Below are 23,977 nucleotides of genomic sequence, written 5' to 3' on the forward strand. Positions count from 1 at the left end.
ATTATAGTAATTTATCCAGGAATTAAGGAAGTAAATGGGCACCTCAGGTGGCCTACTTTTGAATATGGGCACTTACAAGCACAGTGTGAATGGAGTGGAATGGTACTGTTAGTCATAAGCCCCAATATATAGTAGTTTTAGAATGGTTGGCAGTCTCCTCACATCCAGCTTAGCAAATGTACATATATGATGTTCAGAGCTAATTGGTACCCCTCTGCTCACAACATCAAAAACAACTACACTTTTTACTTGATTTACAAAGAAGACATACTTGTCATCCTACAGCCCCCACAAAATCATCCATTTGCATGGGGTTTTCTATGGTGGTTTGGCTGTCAGGTGATTGTGAGTCTGACAGAACCGAAACTTGATGGAATGGGTGGTGGCTGTTGCCCTTGCTGCTTCTGTGGATGCTGTGTCTATCTCGGTCTGTGGAAGACCTGCACACATGATTCAGCTTCCCTCACTGGCTTACTACAACGGCTGCAACAGAAATGTCTAAAGGCTGAGAACAAATGCTGTGCATTTAGCCCAGGAAGCAGCAGGTGAAGGATGTCACACAGTGGTCAGACACTCCATGGGAGAAATGAGTGGTATCATGCTTAAATCCTCCATAGAGCCACCTGGCAAAAAGCAGAAATATTATATTGCCTTGGTGGAAAACCAACAATTTTGATACAGACCCTTGGTTGGTGGATCACAACAGACAGTCATGGGCACCTGCTTGTATAGCCATGCACGAAGGAGAAAGTTACTTTCTAAGTCTGCGGAAGCATTGGCTGTTGCATTACAAAATATGAAGATTAGAGAAGATCAACCTTAGATTCATACAATCAAACATTTTTCAAAGAAGAGCATACTTTCAGCATCCTTATCCTTGTCTACCACCCAAGACATGTCAGTACATTTTTACACCATCAAGCACAACATCACTGCCTTAAATTGTATTGTTCTCTCATTCACCTCTTTTGATTAGTTAAGATAGTCCTTCCTTGATAAAAATTGATGGTAGGAATAAAGGAAATCTTTCTTTCGGAGAACAGCATGCAAACTCGTATTCACCCTACTACTGTTCCAGCCTCTTCAAACTGTATTTGCTTCCATTCATGGGACTGACATTTCTTTGTGAAGAAGGCTTTATTCCACCTCCCAGACAGGAGAACCACAAATGTCATTATGTACTGTTTTAAGAATTCATAGAATGCAACTTCTTGGCCTATTACACCTCATTCAATCTTCAAAACAGATGTGCATCCCCTAGAAATTGTTTTCTGCCAACCTATATCACATTTACCAAAATTTACACTGATGAAAATATGAGCACGAATATGAATGTGAATGCTGTTATCAATGTAGCGTACTTACAATTTAGATCACTACACCAATTCCAAGCCCATATTCATCCAAAGCGACACTCAGTGGTCATGAGTTCTCTAGATAGCTCTGCCCAAGAATCTTCAAAAACTCTCTGTGACACCTTGCCTCAACAGCTATTCACCACAACTCTTGCTTTGTTAGGATCCTCCATGGACTACCTCATAAAGCTGATATCAAGTGTAAAGTACTTTATGTGACAGCGCGATCTGGTGCTGGATCCTTTTACTCAATATCTATGTAAGAGTTCTATGGTTCCAATTACACTTATCAAAGTGCTTCCAGTTTTATAGCAGAGAACCTGAGACACAGGGAAATAAACTGTTTTTGAGATAGTCAAACAATTCACTCAAAATAAGAATATGGGTTAGAACTCAAGCATTTTAGCTCACAACTGATGACTTCAGACATGATTAACATATAGTCAGAAACCCTGGCCGGTGTAGCGAAAAGCCAAGGATTTGCAAGATCTCCAAAGCATAAACTTATTTACAGAATCACTGACATATTCGTGGGAAATCCATGACTGTAGTTTCAGTCATGTATGTTTTCCTCAACCATATGACTAAGGAACTTATTCTTCTGAGAAAATCCACACAGCAATATGGGTTAAATGACAAATGTCAGTTTTACATTTGTCTGTTTTTTTCATATTTGAAATAATTTTCATTGAGAAGACTACTTCTCCACCACATTTCCTTAAAATGGAGTTAAGCTATGCCACTCCCAACAGGAACGTGAGAAATGCATGGAACTGTGGGAAAGTCATAGCAATAGTAAATGAATACACAAAACTTTAACTCTGGGGGTGTTCAGATTGTTTTCATTGATCAGCCCAGGCACTCCCCTGGGGGCACCAGCTTGCCTTCCTTCTGTAACATTTATAGTTGCATAAAACTTTGCACAGAGTTGTAACTGACATCTCTGCATACAAAATCACATCAAAGCTAACTTTGTCATTGGAATCATGAATGTGTGTATAACTTCTTCAAGAAAATTCCTATCTTACACATATCCTTTGAACAAGTATTAATATGTAGAACACATAACATGCAACTTAAAGCCTTACACTTTTCTGAGTGCACTTATAATCCATCCTTCTGGACATAAAAAGTAAGAAATACTTTGAAAAGAGTAGACTTTCAAGATTGAAAGGACTTTGTGAAATTAAGCAAATAAGAATGAACTAGTTGCATATACTATTGTAGCAGGTTCAAATGAAGCAACCAAAAATACAGTTAGAACAACATGTACGGATATATGAGCGTGCCTCACTGAGAAATGTGGCATGTCCAGAATGCTATAGATACCACAAAAATGGGTTACCCTTTTGAAATAACCCCAAAAACAGTATGTCAAGGGGCCAAACATGAATGATCAAAGTACTACTTGGCTCTTTCTACCGAGCTGCAAAGGTGATCTTACATGCAACCTTAAAGCATTTACATGTTGACACAAATCTTAAAATCTACCAGTACAATTCTGCATGTATACACACTTAAGATTATAAGATCCGAAATTCCTCTACAATGTGAGTATCTTTTAGTACTACAGAATGCAATGCTGAAGTTCACCTGAATAGCCTGCCTGTTGTTCAATGGATAAATAGGTCAAGGAGATAATTGAGCCCAGTGGCCTATGCCCTGGAACCAGGGGAGACCTGTGTATCCTTGAGGGGGGTGTTCCTTGCAAATTATGTTATTAAACAATAGTTATCACAATCTATATGAGAGAAATGATTTGTCTTTATTAGTAGTTAAGCTAAAAAAACATTAGCCATTAATTTGCATACGAAATGAAATAGTGATGCCTTCTGTGTACAGCAGTTACAGGACGTATTTGACAAATAAGGTTAAACATGATCTGTCTCAGGTTTGTTCAATGTTTGAGGGGAGAATCCATGCTGGATTTTCAGAATGCCCATATTAGATGCATTTGCATGCAATAAATCTAAACAGAAATAATTTGTTTAGTTTGTAACTGCCCTGAAAATCTGTCATGGATTTATCATTCCTTGATGGGCACCCTGCATCGCTAAACCTGGCATGGCACATCAAATAGGATAGTACATTTAATGGTGTATCCTGATTTTGTGCCTGACTTTTGATATGTACACATGGAAACATTCTGTAACATAAAGACCCTTAAAACATAATTTCAAGATGGGGACAGTGGCTCTTCGTTGGTCATTTCTTTTGGAAGTCAGACCTGGATGTAATCACTGAACAACAGCTTTGTTTCCATGCAAATAGTGTATTTCAATGCGTGTAAGAAGAGCAAAAGTGAGGGGAGGGGAGCAGGGGTAGTTTTTTTCTGCAATTGGACTGTTTTTTCTCACCAGATGTGTAACCGTGTTTCGTCTTTCACGAGAGACAAGCTGGAGCCAGCTTCTTCCGTTAGCCTGGTCTATGCTACATGTCTTACAACAACATGAATGTGAGCCCCTTCCTTTCCACACATGTTAAACTCATTTCCTAGTGAATTCTTTCAAAAACACTGTATTGTACTGCACGTCTATCTCTGTCTTTTGAAAACAGTTAGCTTGCAATGAATGGCAACAAAGAAAAGCCTGTTTTTAATCACTTTAATTTGGTAGAACAGCATTATTTGTAAATAAAAAATTAAAGGAATCTGTTTTGTTTTTCCCCCGTTTCATGTGCATTATCCCATCTATCAGACATTGTGGTAACTGTTGGTCACGCTAGAGGAAGTTGTCCTCTGCCAGCACTTGAATTATTATATACTTTAATAAAGTTTCAACCTAAGTAGTTTTGTACTAGCAGTATGTACACCAGTGTTTGGATCCGGATGAATAAGCATTTTTAATTACATTCTTAAAGCTTATACATCATCTCAAACATTTCCTTCAACTTACACGTCAGCCTCGCCAACTCGCTCATCTTCATCAATGAAACCCACAACTTAATTTACTTTTATTTGTAAAATGTTTAACATATTTATTTAAATATGGACATAAAATCACTGTCAAACTACCTTAAAACAGAGTTAGGAAGAATTTTTGGGAGGTGTATATACAAACATAAATAAACTAGGGGGTCTTGTCTGGAGCTGGAATTCTGGCTCCCAGTGAGGTGAATGGTTTTGATTCGCTTAGAGTGTAAACTCTGGAGTTTCTGCCAAGTACAGGTTAAGCTTTAGGAGTTTTCACTTCCTGCAGCCAGGCATGTCAATCACAAGCTGCTCTCATCGGTGACGAGGAAACTAGACCCTTAACCTCCAGTGCCCCTTTCCTATAACCCTTGCCCTATAAACAGAGTAAGATAAAGGATTTTACATTTTAGAAGTGGAAACTAATGCTAAGCCGTAAACACTAACTTCGGAATAACCCTACATTGTGCTGTCTCTACTTTCTGTAAACAAAATCCATGCTTTCAAACACATTTTTCCTTCCCTGCCTTCTTACCCATATAATGTGTGATGGCATTGTTTCCAAATCACAGCCACTGTCAGATAAGAATTATTTACTTCCTGGAAGCATGTGCTGCGGAACTGTGAATGAGGCTGATTTTTCCATAGACTAAGGCAATTCATCAAAAGCTCACTAGAAAATTACAGGCTCTGGCATTATCTTTGCTCTTCACGTGATAAGGCTGAAACAGAGGCAGGGCATGGTTTGTGTCAGGATACCACTTGGTGTATAGTTTTTGACAGCTTTGCTGCAGTGCTCGCAACTCCTTTACCCGTACAGTACTTCGATACTGCTCTGCAATGCAAAAACAGCTGCCTGAGCCCAGAACCTTGGTATCCCAGCTATGCCCGTTACATTTCACAATAGCAGAGTGTTTATGTGCTATGGAAGACGTGTCTGTTTTGTTCGAGGTCTAGCCTGCTTAGAGGTTTGTGTGTGCACACCATTCACTTTATTGTGTTACATTGGTGAATTGTCACAGCTTATCAGGTGTAACGCCCATATTGAAGGAATATTGTTAACCAATAATGCCTGCAACTTGCAGGTGGGCAGTCTGAACCACAAGCACCAAGATGGTGGATATTTTATTGACCAAGTGTTATCTAAATATTTAGTTCATTTGATTTCTGCAATGTTTGAAGTATTGATTCTGAATGAATGATATGAATTGTACAAAAAGGTTTAACGGGGGGTACAGTGCTTGCAAACTGACACCCTAGCAGTATTTCAATTACTATATTTTACCGAACTATCTGTTGCCAAAACCGTCTTGCTATTTAAGGATGCATTCAGTCTGCATGAAGCCCGTGTAGTTTATGAATTGGTGTTTGAACAGCAATCGTTTTCCTCTCTGAGTAGCAGGGGCTGTTTTTTAAGTTGTAAATAACTGAAATATTCACTGCTGGTATGATAGCTATGTTCTAGCCAGTGATGTATTCCTTGCAGCCACATCTATTAATCAGTATATACTACAGCCTTGCAATCAGTGCCAAATTTCTAATACTAGAGAAGCAGAGGGCTGTTTACACCAAAAAATCATAATTTATTTAAATGTTTCTTCAACTAAATAACACTTCATGAAGCAAAATCATAGCAGAATGAAAAGCAGAGAGACTGAGTGGCCTGTTTCATAATAAATATGAGCAGTTCTTAAGAACATCGGTGAAGGTAAATTAACATTGAACTGTATGTTTTCATGACATTATGCAGCTGCAGTGACAACTTGTCATTTAAGACGTTAATAAACAATCACGTTTTCCAGGTTATCCAAATGCTGCTGAATAGAAAACCTTGAATCCTTAAATGATGTGTAATTAAAAATATTTTTTTAAACTGCTTTGGCAGGCCAAGGCTTTGCCAAAATGTAAATGACATTAAAGAAGACAATGAATTTAATTTTATTTAATGTCCCTTTTAGCAGATCCTCATTTACATAGCATTTTTAACAAAAGCGTTGACCTTATAAATGCTGGCATTTGTACAGCTTCTGCAGACTTGGATTTAATCATGCTTTCACAAAGCCATGTGGGAGAAAGCTTTAAGTTCTCTGGTTGGATGTGGGGAAGGAATAAAAACACTGGTCCTGGTCAAATGTTTATCCTACTCGCTTCAGAAAACAACCTGACAAGAAGATGCAAAGGGCTAGGGGGAATAAGCCATTGCTGTGTGCAAGGCTTGGTAATAATCATACATAATCGTTTGGAAATATAGCTAATAAAAAATATAACGAATGTTCAGCAAAATCGGCATTAGGCCCATATTACATGATATTAATACTTGAACAGGTGCAGAGAGGCGCTGCAAATGAGGTAAATGAATAAAATGTCCCAGAGCACAACTGTGCGCACTGACAAAAAGTCAATCACATGAATAATTCAGTGACTAGGACTGCCAGCAAAGGTCATCGTTCTGTGACCTTTGTGACAGGAAGTAAAAGGAAACACTGTTGACAAAAAAAACTTCAGGCAGTCCTCAGCCACTGTACTGCAATTACTGAACGTGTAAACCTAAGGTTTACAACCCATTACTTTGAAACCATTGCCATAAAATTCATTTTACATGTGTTAGCCTTCTCTTTTTGCATTTGCCTGGAAATAATTGTGCACGTTCGCATAGGGAAGACTGAATAAAAATACAAGTTGTTGTTGCCTTGCAGGAAACAATGGGAATTATGCATAGCATCTGAGTTCAGCCAAGAAATATTTAAGAGCCAACATGGCTGAAATTTTGCAGCAGCTGTTATATATGACAAAACTTTTCTTCCCCACCACTAAAACCCACGCCATTCCGAACTCCGAAGAAAGAAAATGAGCTAAACAGATGTCTGGCTGCCTTACAAGGACGCAGGACACCCTTGGAATGATAAGTTTCCTAAACTCTATATAATAATGCCAGATAGATTTGGGAGGGAGAGTATTTACTGCTGGCAGAGATGCCAATAAGCAGGGCCCTATGATAGTACCATCTGGAAACCCGTTGAAGAGCATGCTATACAGATTACATCGTGAGCACATTTAATGTGCCCCAGCACTTCTGCCTCTGCTTTACGGCTTTGGGCTGCTCTCTGTTGTGACAGTAACCCAATCCCGGCTCTACCTCTTGGTGCACAATCAGTCTTTTCAGTTTTCAAAAGTTGGAAATAGGCCCTCCTTCTTTTTTTCTTTAATCGATGTCAAACAACCAACAAAGTCAAGAAGAGAACATGACCAGGGCTTTCTGTGGACTGTGACAGAGAACACTGCTCTGCTCAGTAGCCACACTTTAGCGAGTAGTGTGTTTTTGGTTTAGGAGTTACACCGTCACCCTGTAATCATTTGCAGCCACTGGAATGTAAGGGTGAAACAGGATAGAATTATCCGTGTGGCGCTGTGATATGTAGACAATGGGTGCTCCTAATGAGGAACATCTGCTTTTGTGTTTTCACAGAAAACATTATTCCACTGTGCAAATGATACCCCCAGCACTTTAAATAATAATGTAAAGATAAAACAGGCCTGTCTTTTTCTTTCATTCAAACTGCATTACGAAAATGTAGTTTCTCCCTCAAAAACGGCAATGTTCATTTCTTTTTTACCTCATTTTCACTCTACGGTTGTGTGTTGATTGTCTTCTCTGCAGAACTTGTGTTCCTAGTTACAGTATACTAAACTAGAATTGCACATCACAATGTCCTATTGCCATGATTTATTGCCAATGCTTTATAAGGAAAACAAGTGGCAATTAAAAACATAGAAAGTGGATTGATGGGCTAGACTCATATTACTTTTTAGGTTTCTCAGATTTGCTAATGTTTCAGAGGATGCACAATTCATACACTTAAGAAGGGGGGCTCACAATTGTTCATATGAGCAAATGGCTACTCCAGAATTTAGTAGGTTGGCATGTACTTGTTAATACAGTTGACAAAGGTTGATTTGGAAATTATTACTAATGGTTGCACTTGAGCAGATGTAAATCGATGGATTGCAAGTCGATATTAGAATATTTACATCATGAGGGGAAACATGCCAAATTTGCGAAACCTTCTTACCCCAACCCAATCACTGACCTATAAATAGGTTAATCACATTATGCCTATTGACTGCAGGGTAAGACCTCAAATGCCCATACTCATGAAAACCCAAGGTTAACTTAGCAAGCACTGGGTTACCTATTGGATGATCTTTTGTGATTCAATGATGTTTACTCACATACATGGTGTAGTATTGGCAACCATGGAAAGTATAAAATGCAGATTCGGGAAACCATGTAAATTAGCTGAAACATTTTCATATTTCCTTATTTTAGAAAATAATTACAGTATGTATATTATTTTCCCATTCGCGTATCTCATTTTAAGGAACTTGCTAGATTTTAGTTTCTGAACTCTTTTTGAAATTACATTATGCTTCACTACTTTTTCCAAAATAGAAAAATTATGCTACTAGCTATTGAAATTATCTTGAAACTACTATATGCCAACTGGTATGTCGAAAAATACCAACCCCATTTATAAATGAGCAAATAATGATGTTTTGCAGTTCAGTGGATAAAAAGTCCCTTTGTCTCAAAATGGCCAACAAAGATGATTATCAAAATTGTTATCACTTTAAATGTCGAAGCAGAGCAGATTTTTCATCAATAATTAAGATCTCTAAAGCAGTTATGCTAGGCGTAAATGGAGTTCCAATCTTCCTTACTCAAATAAACATGGTAAATCCATTAACCAAATGTTTCTTGCTTTTTTGCATGAGACACCGCTGGAATATCAAATTATAAGACGCTTTCTTTGCTTTGAAGCAGTGAGAAATGTTCTCATTTATGGTGATGGTGAGGATTTGCAGTGATCCCCTCGACTGTGACTTCACTTCAAGATGTGTGGAAGACCATGCGCTTGCCCCAAAAATCTGCAATTTGTCAAATTATTATTTGTGTACACTGTTAAAAGCAGGAAATGTGTACCACTGTTGAAGAATCAAACACATGCTTAAGACAGAATGCATGATCACTCTTTCCTACTTGCGCCTTAATAAAAGCTCCATCAGCCGTAATTTCTAGCCAAAAACATTTTTTTTTTAAATTCACACTTTCATGCTTGAAGACCAATATCTTTCAAAAGATCACATATTACACTTTACATCCCTTCCAATATAGACAAACTTATCAGAAGTGCAAACCTAAACATGTATGCAACCAGGCAGCCTATGAATGTACAATTTAAAAACGAGGTGACCAATGTAATTAACAGAGGAAGAAGCAACCACTGCATCGGTCTGCACACTTAAGGCACATATGAGTAGAAGCCTACAGAAGGCTGAATGCTGAAACGGAGGCCTGAAACAATCCCAGAGTGAAGGCAACAACTGGTCGCTCCTATTTGATTACTAATAAGAGAGATGTCCCTTGTGTGAGATACCAAGCATTCTCCGCTAAGCAAACAGCTATTCTAGCTAGTTAAACATTAGCATTGCTCCCCATTGGTGGGACATATTTCTGTGGCTTAACAGGGGAACTTTTGCAGGCTTTATTTTTCAGTCATCGTGCAGCAAAATTAATTGCCAAAAGCGTAAGTGAAATGAAAACTACAGAAATCAAAATTCTGCTGCAACCTAAACATGCATCACAATTCTGATGCCAGGCATTCACTTCTATCGGATATATGTTAATCTGTGCCACCAGTTCCAATGTAATCAACAACGCAGTGACACATAACCATCGGCAAATGTCTATCAAATGTAATTTGACTCACGGTTTGACAATAAAGTGTCTACTAAGCGTCAACAACTCCACGTGTAAATAAAAACCGGATATTCGTGAAAAGATGATGCGATGACAGTAAAGGAAAGGAACTGGTAATTGATTATAAAGTGACCCTGTAATTAGTGAAGTACAACATGTCCAAATGATGCAACAGTACCACTTTTGCTTTGTTATACTAATATTCGATAGCAAGAGAGAAAATCAAAGCCTCCCTATTAGATAAATATACGTAGAAACATCCACAACTCTGGCACTGAGCTATGATCCCATGAACAGAAATAAGGAGGTCCGCGAGCATGTAAACCACAAACAATAGCACACATGTGGTGAAAGGCAGCACGCATTATTGACATGATGCCTGCATGGATTTAAGGCCAAAAACTATCTGTGCGTGCAGTCGTGCTGACGGGGAGAGCTGTGCCAGATGAACCCGCTTCCCTTGACAACTTGCAAGCAATTACCGAATCCCCACAGAGGCAGCCACCGGGTTTCCAAGTCAACCCACCTGTGCGCGCCAACAGCAGAGGACAACAACTGGTGCAGGACCAAAAATACACCCAGCGCCAGACTGCAGACTACGGAGCAACAGAGGCGGGACAAAGCCCCTTCTTACCTGTCTATGATCACGGGGTCTGACGGGGTTTCATTTCTGTTGCCACAACTTTTCTTGTCACAGCATCGGCTGCAAAACAATATACAGAAGAGTTTTCAGAAGGTGTCAGTGTTTAGATAATCAGTCCTCACTGAGAGTATGTATGTGTACTCACATTCAGTATTGTGGGCCTATACCGCTCTAGGCAAAATAATGCCCAATTTAGTAAAGCTGTGGGGCACGAAAGGAAAACAAAAAAACCCATATCTAGAGACATGGCACACTGGCATGTGTTTTATTAGCCGGAGGGTAAGGCGAGGGAGTACTGTAGTTCTAGGCGAGCTCCAAACAATAAACATATGCATAAATCGTGAAGTGCAATCCTTAAAACGGTGTGCTGTGGTGTTTGTCTATGCAGTGAACCGAGGAAATGGGGGACAGGGGGCTAGGGAATAACTTTTTCTCAGCTTCGGCTTTTGTTTACCTCTAATTGTCAAGCTGTTATTGCTGGGAAATATACAAGATGCCACCTATCAACCAGAATGTCTTTCTGCGTTTTATTAATTATAACCACAAATGCACGCAGTCGTCTCCCACAAATTTCCACTGCGCCTCCTCTAAGCCCAGCCTACCTCTATTGTTGGGGCTTTAATTAAAACAAAAATGAAGGAAAATGTTATGCTTCTTGCATTTGAAAAAAACATACTTGTGTAATGGTTACATGTCTAAATTAGCTAAATTAACACCATATGGTGGCAAAGTATATAAAGCCTTTTAAAGCTGACAGCTAAAGTGATTAAAGAAAAGTCTGCAGTCTTCCACTTACAGCTTAAATCACATCTGTGCACTTTCTATGTTAATTGCGCTACATGCAGAAGTGAATAATAAAGAAATTCCACTTTATTGGTTGTAATTCATATTTATTGCCTGATATGAGAAAAAGTCAGCTTTTGTATATTAGTGCCGTAACTGCATGTCTGCTCAGAAGTGGCATTTAGGCAATAAGCATCTTAGCGAGGCACAGTGTGACCCTCAGAGTGTGATGTGTGCTACTGTAGCCCCGAGATGTGCACGGGCACCTGCAATATGGCATCCATGGCTCACGTGCCGCACGCGCCCAGCAAATGACGCATTTTTATCTGCCACGCGGGGGTGAAAACTCTTGTGATAGTTAGGAGGAAAAAAGGTGGGAAATTGCGAGTTCTCAAGTAATGCGCCTGCTCTCTAACAACAATATGAACAATGAACCGCTGCTCTGGGGGAGAAGTTAACTGACAGTATCAGAATCCAATTCTCACATACATGAGCTCTATAATAAGTACAAAAGAGTTTCCTTTTTTATCAATAACAGGCAATTGTATCTCTCAGGATGTGACTGCTTCTGCAGGATGTAGTAAAATGATGCTGGCTGATCTTTGACTCCTGTTGCTTCAGTGACAGCAGCCGCGGCTCTGACTGGCTCGGTGTGTGCTCTGCTGCCTTCGCGCAGTCAGCACGCGGCAGTGCTTCGCTGCTGGGCTTTTGTTTCTGTCTTATTCAAAAATTATCCCATCATCCAATTGTTTACCTTCCATGTAGACATCGCAGCTGACAAGTTACTAATGGGTTCAACTAGAGCCAACTGGGAGGGGGTTTGACTTAAAAAGAACCCAAAAAATACATTACCAGTGGATATTTTGAAACTGGGTGTTAGCTTTAATTGTGTATGTTGTGTTTTGCTTATGTGTTTTAATCAGACGAAATTGTCTTTAATTCTGCTTGGCACGTGTAATCCGTCGTTCAAAGTCTCATACTGTGTCCAGTTGAAACCTATTCACAACTGGTCAACTGTAATTCCTACCAGACTGGACAGCATTGTTGTAATTATTCGTAAATCTCAAAGCATAACGTCGATGCTGAAGTGTTGTATGCGATATTCGAAACGTGCAGCTCGGGTACCGTCGCTCGAGAAAACGTCTGGTGTGACCATGCACACAGTAGAGTGTTTTCTGGCAACCTGCTGTAATGCCACAAGCTGTGTCTTGCACTTTTGACCCACAATTGAAGTCACTTCTTACCTGCACATGATCTCGTGCGTTAGGAGTACTCTGCACATCTCGGGGTTTTTGTCTTGTCCTTCATAGATGATGGCCTGTTGTGACAGAGAAGACATTCACTGATGGCATCGTTTGTTATATGAAAAACTACTGAAAAATAATTTGAATTTTTAAGAAAGCTAACGATACACGGATGGAAGGCATAGGCAAGTCTCTTATTCTCACAACTGGAAGAATGAGACGTCAACTCTTGCCCAGACACCAGGTCCCTTCTATTACAAGCGCGAGCATTTAAACATAAGCAACACATCTTTAGCCAGGAAAACACCAGCAGTTCTACACTTCCAACCCAGAAGTGCTTACACATCTCTGAGGAAGAGTTCCCCAAAACAAGACCCTGTGGGCACGGCGAGGAGGCTGACCACCTCCTGCTATGGTCCCGCTTGAAAGAGGTGCACAAAAACACTCAATTTCCCAACCTTCCCGTGGAAAATCTACTTGCGCGCAAGGAAAGAAGCTTCGCTGATTATATTTTCTTTACTGTGAGCATTAGCGTAAATTGTGTTTAGAAGAAATGTGGATTGACTTTTTAAAAATTCATTTTTGATTGGGGGATATCGCTTTGTTATTCTTTTTACAGGCGGCATTTCAATAGCGCGAGTCTCCCACCAATAGTCCCTCATCCGCATGGACTGTGTGGTAAGACCTTCAAACTTGTCCCCACATAAATGTGTTTCCAATTCACGTTGGTCTAACCAATTTTGTTCGGTCGCGTCCTTAAGCTGCAACGTTCATAGGGAAACTTAGACCCTGGTACGAGCAATAAAAATGTGTTGTGGTAAAATTATTCCAATTAGAATGAATTAGTGCTAAACGTCACGTGCCCCGACGCCCCCCTCCAAGGCTGAATTACCTAAGCTCACAAAGGGACGCCTGTTTTCATCAACGCCAGTAAAAAAAGAAACTAACTGTGTGCGATGCTGTAGAGTTTACATATACAGTTCTAAAGCTCGGAACAACATTAGAACGTGCACTTTTCAAGGCTGCCGTCTTTAATAATGTAGAAGAGCAAAATATTACACACGTTTACAAGTCGAAATTAAGAGGGGAACGTGTTTTTGTCTCCTCGTCTAATTACAAAGCATCTTTCTTTATAAGAGAGAACAGTTGCATTAAAACCTTCTATTGAAATGTATTTCTCAAATCTTTGAATTTAACTTTCAACAGCTGTGTATAAATGTGTTATAAATTATTTACTGAAACATTGGCAGTTGTGCTACCAACGACGGCACACCAAAAGCAGAATTGCTCCGTAAACTGTATTCTATTATATAAATACGATGCCGTACGTGCGCACATGAATATATGTTGAAATCGGACGGGACGTAAAATACATTTACTACTCTTTCCTCTCATAAAAGCAGATGCGATTTTAGCGTACTGTGATATCCCAGACGTGTCCACAGCAATATGGTTATTATTGGATATTTAGTAAGATGCTGCTAATGGGCAATCTGGTGTTTATTTTGAAACTGCTAACAATGATTTTTCTTGGGTAAAAAGGCAGTGTGTCTGGGAGCACGGCTGAGTGGGTTTTGAGCATAGGCTTAGACAGATGGCATGGAGCTATAGGTGCGCTCGTCCCTCGCAGCCTGCCTGTGGCTCGCCGGCAGGGGCTGGCAGCCGGTGCTGCCTAAGCAGGCTCTCTGGTTCTGGCCATTGAGCGGGGCCGTGTGAGTGCTGCCCTCCCGTGGGGAATCTTCCCTGTGCTACCACCGGCCCTCTGTGGGAGCCCCTGAGAAAAGGCACATCCCACCTACTCTTTCAGAGAAGCATGTCCTTCTACACCCAAGGAGAAAGATAGCCAGGCCCCAGTAGAAAAACAGCCCCACGAACTCCCATAGAGAAGCATCCTCATAGAGGACCATACACATCAACACCATAATAAGCAAGTCCACATGAACCCTCTGTAGAAGAGCAATTTCCCATGGAGGAGCATCCTCAGATAGGAGACTCCACATAAATCCCAGCGAAGCAGGGAGGCATGAACATATATTTTAATAAAGAAAAAAACCCTGATAAACTCCCAGAGGTGCATCAAGCGAAAGGAGAATCCACGGGAGCACCCAAAAAAGTCCACGACGCTTAAAAAAGGGGGGCAATTCATTTATACATTTAATTGAAATGGGGTTTGTTTCAGCAGGAGACATTTAAAAAAAGAATCATTTTGGCTTAAAATTCTCAAATAACCCATATAAATGAGAGGTGCTAGAAGATGTCATTCAGAAGGGAACAGCCTCTGCTCGTCCACAGGCACCATGAGCCCCAATACCACTGGAGTTTCCTTCCTAACCCTATCACCTCTCCCCAGCTGCCTCTGTGTACCCCCTAAACCAGGCTGCCAGGGTCGAACACTGACAGACCCGCCCTCTATCTCTCTCTCTCTCTCTCGCGCGCTCTGGAGCACGAGCCTCTCGCTGACGGCGGTGCGCACTGCGTGACCCCGTGAACCCTACGCGCAGAGGTCACGTCACCCGTGGCCAGCAGAGCCCAAGGGGGCGTCTGGAGGGATAGAGCCGTCCTGTCTCGGGGGCTACTAGATCCGAAAGGAGGCATGCACTGAGTCTGATGGGCTTCAAAGTTTTGAGGCTCCCCTTCTGTGCAGAAACACAAACATAGAGTTGACGTGATGCCTCCAAGCTGTCAATACTGTTCCCAGAGAGGACCTGTCCTTGTCAGTGATCAATAATACAAGACCCGCTGAGGGTTGGGGGCACTATTGACGGTTTTACAGTAGCCTTCATTGGCAAGTACAATAACCCCAGCTGCCAATATTGGAGGGTTCGAACGCGGCCCCTCTCCCTCTTGTGCGGGAACAAAGGCGGAAGCGGGACAGGCCTTCCGGCTGTCAGCCCAGCGGCTGCTTTTCCTAAGAGGGACCGGTGTCAGGGGTCACCCTGGCTGCTCAGCCACCCTCTGGCACTGCATGTCAATGCTGCTGGGATCCCTTCTGGAGCCGTGTGAATGAAAGTAAGATTTAAAACACACACACACACATTTAGGAAATATCCAAGTCCTTCGACCTCTGAGATTCTGGAAGTGATAACCATAGTCCTTGCTCCTGTACATGCCGTGTTCATGTACCTCCTTTAAAAAGAAAGGAAAAAAAGTCGAATGGAATGGAAGAGTCTGCCATGCGGGTCATATTTTGCGAGGACAGGGCCCGGTCTGCAGTCGCAGAACTCGTCTGTGGTTCCAAATCAGTTTCAGCGCCTTCGCCGAATCGGCGTATTTATAAGTGATTTATTTTTTATTTTGTAGCACAAACAGAAATCTATAAACTGTCGGTTCAGGGCCATTGACTCTTTGATCAGTTACAGGCTATTTTTTCCTCCGTCAGTGAGGGGAGATTAAACGCCTTTATTTCCAGCGCTGGTCCTGCAGCGAGACACTGAGCTAAATGCACAATAAAAGTGTACTTACTAAATGTATCCCACCCTTTCTCACAGCTACTTCATTCTGCAATCTTGAAACTTTTAGCTGTCTAAATAAGCCCCTTAATTAGGCGAAAGCGATTTCCGAAAACATTTAGGCTGCTCGGTACAAAAGGAAATAAACCCGCATTGTCAAGTCAAGAGTGCTCAGAGCCTAAAAGGGTTTCTCTCTGTAACCCATTGAAATAATTGCTGAAGGGTCGAACGCCTTCCTCTTTGTCACTGTGATTGTTCTGCGCCTGTCACTTCGGCTCGCCTCTGAAAGAGACGCACATTGTTCCACCACAGAAGGCGTTGAAACCTAACCTCATTTTTTGATCAAGGTAAGTAAAACTTTGTTTATAAATACAAGGAGGGGGAGACTGACACACACACAGCGCGCTACGCTGAGCCCAGAGGAAACAACACAGTTTGTCAAAATTAACATGACACGAGGAGAGTTCGGAGAATACATCTGCAGACCTCATGTGCGCTTTGTTTTGTTGTTGGTAAAGGCGCTGAACGCTTCTACCTGAAGCGTTAAATTGCATGTTTAGCTCAGAACGTCTGGGAGAGACCTTTTTTGCTTAAACGGCACACAGACATTTGAATATGTCTCAATAAAGAATTATGCACCGCGGTAGGGAGTTAGCTGTGATGAGGCTGTCTCAGTGTCGCCTGCTTATCTTTGGGGGAAGATGCACGAGGCGGGGTAAATAATTTAATAAGCCGCTGCGTGTAATTATGTTATTTACAAGGGCTGACAGAGGGTGGAAAGGGAAAAAAGGCACAAGAAGCAGCGGGAGTGCGTTGTGAGGGGAGAGGACGGACGCCGGTGACCCCTGGAGCTCGCAATTTGAATTATGGAGATGGGGGGCTGAGAGGTGACTCTGGGCTACAGGGCAACACGGTGACTTCTCACCTCGAACACATTTCACTTGGAAATCCAAATAAACGCCTCTCTCAGTCACAAGGTGAGCATAGGAATTAAAACACCAGGGGCTGAAGATTAATTTTTTACATTTTCTTTGTGTATAAAAAATATCGCTGAATCGGAATTCAACCCAAATAATGCTATTAATTACCGCGCGCCCCATTTTCATTATATGTTTGCTCCATCGGTAATAGAACACAATGTGGCCCTGACCGTTTTAGTAAAAGCATTCCCAAATTATAAAAAAAAAAAAAAAACATTTTAAAGAAACGTGTCTCGCAAGTTTGGGAGCATGGTGTCATCTTTGCCTTGCTATATCCAGTGAACAGAAAACGCCCCCAGTTTGCAACACTGCCCTCCCAGTGAGGATGAAAAGTTGACACTGCCCCAGCGTCGGGAATCAATTTAAACAAAGGTCTCACCTGTTTGGTCATTGAGTCTATGAGTCGAACATACAAGTCCTGCTCTGTCCTGACTCCTGCGGAAAGAAGGACACGGAGAGAAACACCGTTAGCCGAACTGTAATAGGTTAGAGGCCGATGCACATAGCGGGCAGCGAGCTACAGCGGTTAGTAGCAGAAGAGAGACCGCCACGGACACAAATAAAAATACACACGTTACCGAACACCGACTTAACAACGTTACACATTGTTATCGTGGATTGAAGACATTGCAAACCCAAGTTGCAATGTCGCCTTTTGCATACTTGCTACATAACTAATTTTACACTATTTGTAATGTCAGTTTATGTTTGAATATAGCACTGACATTTTATTTCACAAATGCTTTCTCGGGGAGGAATGTAGCAAAATGAAGCTGTGGCGTTTTGCGCTTGGTTACAAACATGCAATATTTGGCCCCGTGAATGCATTTACCCAAATTAATTTACTTAAATTTTTACAACTAAAATAAGTCACTTAAAAGTGATGTTGTGTTTGAACAAATATCGATCCTCTTTTTTTTTTTTACTTTCCACTTCAAGAGCAACCGGTTAATCATGTGAAGTACCATCGACTTATCGATCGCTTATGCTTTGTTTTCGTTCCGTGCCATGAGAAGATTTGCGTTTACAAGCACTGTGTGCCTAACGCGCAGCCCCGTGCCCCGGAAGCCCTGAGAGAAACAAAGCTGCCCTGCACCCCCGTGACAACCCCTCATCAAGAGGCCACTTACCGTTACTGTACAACAACTGCAGTTTATAGTGGATCCCATTGTTGGTTTTCTCACTGTTTGGCTCCTGGAAACAAGTGAAAAGAAGGTCACCGGTTACCACACGCGTCACACCCTCCCACGCTGCCCCTGTTTGCGCTTCTCGAGCTGGAAAGTGTTTCCAGGTTTTTGGAGGACAGCTAACAGGTACCAACTTCTGGCATGGCGGGAAATGTAAGGTTTTATGCAGTCTGGCAAAAGCAGCCAATGTTTTGAGGGTAATTTGGTAAAAGCCCCGCTCGCCAGCCCTAGCGCCAAATGAGCGCGGACTGCACGTGCGCGCCTCTGGAGTCCCGTTAGGGCTCCGAGCAGCGCCGGAGCCCGGGCCAGGGCCATCCTTCATCACTTGAATCAGAAGTGAAATGTGGGCGCGGGCGCGCGGGCCGCCACTTACTTTCTCTTTCTCCACAAAGTCCACAAAGGCTGTCCGCTCGATCTCCACCGGCTGCCCCTGCCTGTCGTACAGGGCCAGGACGAAGTGGAAGAAGTTCGACTTCCGGAGGTTGGACGGCGGCTGCTTCTCGAAGTGCGCCCGGGCGAGCCCCACGCCGCTGTGGGAGAAGAGAGGGAGAGAAGGGCCGTGGGTGAGGAGGAGAGATGAGACATCTGGTCGGGTGAGAGGGGGAAGTGGGCGCAGGAACGCATAGGGGAAGGAGGTGAAAGGGAATCAGGGCAGGTCGAAAAGTTAAAGGGGGAGCGGGAGAATGGAACATGGTCGGGGTTACAGTCTGCTTGCTGAAAGGAGGAGAGGGACTACGGGTCACGGCCTCGGGATACAGCCTCGAGGGCGAAAGGAGGCGAGAGGGTTTGGAGAGAGCGTGCACGGTGGAAAGCCGGCAGGGCCAAAGGAGAGTGGTTGTCTGGGATGAGCCGCTAGAAGTTCATTGAATAGACTGTGGAGTTGTGTCGACTTCAGTAGGGTCTGAAGTTGTGAGGAACTGTGCTGTGGTTTTGTCGGCGGTGCGGGAACGATGCACGCCAAGAAGCAGCAGAGAACTACTGGTATCTTCACAGAGGTGCATGAAAGGATATGGCTGCGATAACTCGGGAGTGGTATAATGATTTATCTGCTGCCTGTGGACACTAGATGTGGGTTCAAGATGAGATTATGAGAGTGCATGCCCCGCCATAGGATGTGGCCTTCACACCGCTACCAGAGACTTTCCACCGGGGACAAAGTGGTGACTTAAGAGGGGCAGCTGGGAGTCTATACACCAGGGCAGCGTGGTGTGTTTACACCGGAAGTACGGTGTCTTTACACCTGTAAAACAGTGATTTTATCCCCCGAATAGCTTGTGCCTTAGCGGCATAGTATCTTTATGCTCGTATGAGCATGGAGTGTTTACGCCAGCAGCAGAGTACATGTGCACCGGTGCGAGTGTGTGTACAGGTGTGAGCATGGTGTCTTTATACACGCGGGATGCTGTCTTTGTACTGGGGAAAGAGAGGTACCGTTGACAGAATGGTGGCTTGGCTTTTTAGCATGCATCCTTACATCAGAAGCATTGTCTTTTTACATGCACCTACGGCAGGATGGTGCCTGTCCAACGCCGGGAAGCATAGTCCCTTTACACTGAGACAACGCAGTGTCACTGCAGCTGGAGATCATGGCTTCTGTGCACATGGTCGGCCAGCACGGCTTCGGTACACCTGCGCAGCGTAGTTGCTGCACACCTGGGCTGCACGGTTTCTGGACACATGGGCAGCGTGCAGCACTCGTAGGAAGTGTAACTTCCCAGCCTTCTCCACCAATGTCACTTTGACTTCTAGTGTTTGTTGATGATTAACTCTCCGCCTAGAGGCATCGAGCTGGGCTGTGTAGCTCTCCCACCAAACGCCGGTGGTTCCTCCGTGGGAGGGCGGTTGCCGCTGCCAGCCCCGGCAGAGGGCGCCTGGCAGGCACTGCAGAAGGGCGGACACAGTCAGCAGTGTGCCCCGGAGTGTGCAGGAAGGAGAGTTGCAATGGTACCCCGGGGACAGGTACACCCGTGTGCGGCAGGGGAATGGGAGACATTGTATCCAGGAGCTCAATGTGTGTAGCTGCGGGGGACTCTGTGAAGGCTACTAGGGAGAGGGTTCTGTGTGTGTCTAGCTGCACCGGGAGACTTTGAGTGCTGGGGGGGCAGAGAGTTCTGTGTGTATCTGCACCGGGGAACTCAGTTTGTGTAGCTGCACCTTGGGACTCTGTGAGTGGTTCTAGGGAGAGGGTTCTCTGCACCGGGGGACTCTGTGAGTGCTGCAAAGGAAAGGGTTGAGTGTGTGCAGCTGAATGGAGGGGCTCCATGTGGGCAGCAGCAGCGGTGGGACTGAGTGTGGGCGGCTGGGGAGAAGGCTCAGTGTGTGCAGCAGCACCGGGGGACAGATTGTGGGTGTCCATCTGGTGCGAGACGTTGAACCGAGGGCTGCACCGATGGGATTCCCACAGACGCCGGGGAAGGAGAGACACCACAGCTGGATTGTGCCTGCGGGGAGGAAGGGAGCCACCGGCAGGCACGGTCTCCGCCGGCCGTGGAAGGGAGGGGAGGGAGGAAGCAGGGCAGCAGAGGTGCGAAGAGAGCTCGGAGGGCACGAGAAGGGGAAGTATGGGGTAAGGATTCGCTGTCACTCTCTGACAGGCGTGGAGAAGCGGATTTACCGCCGCTAGCAGCAGGACACACGGGGCGCCCCGCGGGCTCTGGCACACGTACCTCTGCGCGGCGGTGTTCGCATCCACCACCCCGGCCGTGTGCATCCAGGACCGCACCGGGTTCATGCCGCTGCCCAGCGGCTCCTCTTTCATGGTCGTCCCACCTCGGGGTATATTTTCCTGAATCCCAAACATGAACACAAATTATGGGGCTGACACAGCTCCTGCCAGAGGGGTGCAAAGCCCAGGAAGTGTCAGAGTCTGCTCTCCCCCCTCTCTCCTTGGCGAGGGGCTGTAAGCGATGACTCGACTCCCCGCGAGCAGGAGGAGAGAAGCCCAGTTCGGTCGGCTCGCTTCTTCAATCTGTCCTGGCGTGGCACCACATAAACAATCGCCTGTGTACTTCGTGCAGCTTCTTGGACGCCGTTCCAGTTGTTCGGGTATAAAAAGTACAACGATCTGTAAACCGGGGTTCTTTTTTGTTGCAAGGAAAGAAAGAATAAATATGTTTTGCTGTTGTTTGCAGATGTTCTCAATGTGGTGTCATCCTAGTAAAAACAGCATCAAAAAAGCTTCAGGACACTGCTGAATCGACCACTTCTGGCAAGGCTCTCCCGCTCCAAAAGACAAATAAACGGAAAAATGATTACCATGGAGGTGTTCCTGGACACAGGAGAGGTTGGTGAGGGGCCTTTAGCGTCTCGCAGAATGGATGGAAGCGTACAAAACTCAGCCCTCTATCCCCGAGGAATGGAACCTTTCCCGGGAGCCAAAACTCTACACCCCCGGGAACTGCGCTGTCAGAATCTGACGTGCGGGGGGCGGGGCCTGACCAAATATGGAGCGCCATCCATTCCTGTCCGGCACAACTCCACAGACCCGGCCGCTCGTAGAGATGTGAGTGAAAGCTGCGGCTGAGAGGCGGGCTCCGCTTTCACAACAGAGGCAGAGGGGCTGATAGAGCGGGGGAGACGGCAGAGGGGCCGTGGGATAGTGAGCCGGGATAGGGGGACAGGTAGGGAGCCGGGGTAGGGAGGAAAGGCAGAGCGCGGACAGCCAGGGAGGAAGTGAGAGGGTACCGCGTTGATTGACCGATGGACCAGAATAGAGAATCAGGAAGATAAGGAAGAGGGGGATGCGGAGCGGGGCAATGGGTGGGAGGTTAAAAACAAAGAAAGGCAGGCGGGGAAAGGTGAAAGGGCGAAGATACAGAAAGATGCTGAAAAGAGAGCGGGCGAGGAGGAAGAAAGAGGGAGATAGGGGAAGAAAAAGAAAGTCAGAGAGAAGGACAGGGTGGAGAGCAGGTGGAATAGGAAGGGTGGAGACTAAAGAGAAAAGTGAGATGCTGGCTATGGAGAGCAAGGGAAAAAGAGAATAATGAGAGAAGTGAGAGAGTAAGGCGTGAACACGTAGAGATGGAAGAATGAGGATAAATTGTATTATCGATATTTGGATTTAAAAGACAGATAGATAAGGAGATAGATAGATTCCATTTGACAGCAATTTCGCAAAGGTATCCATGTTTTTGTCATGCCATTTAGTTGTTTTTATTAAGGAATTGTGCTGTTGCGATTTACACGTGTATGTTGTGTTTCCAGCGCTGAACTTTATTAACCAGCATAGTGTGTGTGAGTGTGTGGGGGAAGGGGGTATTTTTGTGCCGTGTGCGTTTGTGTATGTGTGTGTTATTACTGTGAGAGTCCTACGAATGACTATAGACCTGGGAAATCTTTTGGAATTGGCTGTGAACGTGCATTCAGATGCCTGTGTGTCTGTAGCAGGGTATTGGACGGGAAAGCTGCATGTTTTTCTGCAAACATACCCAACAGTATTGAAAACATTACACCGTTGCACATAGCTGACATAAAACTACCATGTCATACACGTAAAACACGTTTGCCGATAAACTGAAAGCGAATCAACTTTTTATCGGTGTCATTGCCACACATGCGGACCTGTCCCACTACAAATCCGTCACATCCCGAAGAACTCTGGAGACATTCCCTTTTAATCTGGCCTGAAACCTGAGAAGAATCTGTTCGAAGTTGAGCATTTGCAGGAACTGCTGTTTGCCCATCTCGAGGCTCACACCGGTGCCCCACGGGCCGGGACAATGCCTGGCTGTGCAGAGAGGGAGAAGCTTGGCCACCCCCAGCCTTAAAACAAAAACAGATGTCTTGCGGGTAAGAGGGACTCCCATTTCCCCTCTAGCTGTTTTCAGGAAGAAAAAAAGCGTGCCCTGAATGTGCCTCTTTGTGCACATGTCGCCGGGCTGCTCTCAGGATCTGCACAGGGCTGTTTCCTCTCAGAGCCGACAGAAGAGGTCCCGGGGAGGCAGCAGGCCTCGTATACAGGGGGGTCCCCGGTGCACAAGGACTGCTGTGTGCGCTTACGCCGCGCATGCTGGAGGTCTGTGGTGTTATAGGGCCGACATCAGTGGTCCCGCAGATGCGGCAGGGCCAGTGCACTGGGGTCGTCCGCTTTAATGGAGATTGTACGCACGCACAGCCCACGCTGGAGGTCTTTTGAGGTTACTGAGAAGGCTGCAGAGGGCCTCAGCTTCAGCGTAGACCTTGCAGAAGGTCTTTGACGTTACAAAGCAGAAGAGGACCTGGAAAGGCGACAGGGGCCTTGCACATAGGGTCGGATGCCTAAGTTGTGACTCTGTGTTCGGCCACAGATCTTGCCCAGGTTTTGACAGAGCCGGCAGCAGAGCTCCTGCGGAGGCCGACAGCGGGGTAGGCTCGGCTTCAGTGGGCGACTCTGTGTGAACACCACCTGCAGGAGACCTTTGGTGTTACAAAGCTGAAGAGGGCTTGGAAGCGAGAGGGCCCTAGGCACAGGGATCCCAGTCCTCTGCTGTGACTCGGTGTTCACACACCCCTCATGCGGCGGTCTTTGGTGCTCCAGAGCTGGCGGCAGAGGCCCCGCGGAGGCAGCAAGGCCTGTCCGCAGGGGGTCCTCGTTTGCAGGGGCAGTGCACTGCCCACACTGGGCGCTTGACATCTTACAGGGCCGGGCAGTAGATCCCGATGAAGAAGAGGAGTGGGAACCAGGAGGTGCCA

The 23,977-nt window shown here is 44.6% G+C and overlaps 1 protein-coding gene across 18 annotated transcripts in view; it reads right to left on the reverse strand.

The window, feature by feature from the left end:
- Positions 1–21,981, reverse strand: part of EBF3 (EBF transcription factor 3) — a 165,415-nt gene extending 143,434 nt beyond the window's left edge. For 11 of the 18 annotated variants that reach the window (XR_011204930.1, XR_011204926.1, XR_011204929.1 and 8 more), the window contains exons 1-6: positions 20,974–21,248; positions 18,681–18,837; positions 18,251–18,314; positions 17,500–17,555; positions 12,692–12,765; positions 10,656–10,724 (exon numbers count right to left, since the gene is read on the reverse strand). Coding sequence is in view for 10 of the 18 variants with exons in the window: in XM_069239723.1 (XP_069095824.1) it covers positions 10,656–10,724; positions 12,692–12,765; positions 17,500–17,555; positions 18,251–18,314; positions 18,681–18,837; positions 20,974–21,107 (554 nt within the window). In the remaining 8 variants the exon portion in view is untranslated. Of the gene's footprint in view, positions 1–10,655; positions 10,725–12,691; positions 12,766–17,499; positions 17,556–18,250; positions 18,315–18,680; positions 18,838–20,973 lie in introns of all 18 variants that reach the window. The other 7 variants (XR_011204928.1, XR_011204927.1, XR_011204931.1 and 4 more) reach the window with 7 other exon arrangements.
- Between the last annotated feature and the right edge of the window lie 1,996 nt (positions 21,982–23,977).

This window comes from Pleurodeles waltl, chromosome 6 (genome assembly GCF_031143425.1).
Source record: "Pleurodeles waltl isolate 20211129_DDA chromosome 6, aPleWal1.hap1.20221129, whole genome shotgun sequence".
Taxonomy (NCBI): Eukaryota; Metazoa; Chordata; class Amphibia; order Caudata; family Salamandridae; genus Pleurodeles; species Pleurodeles waltl.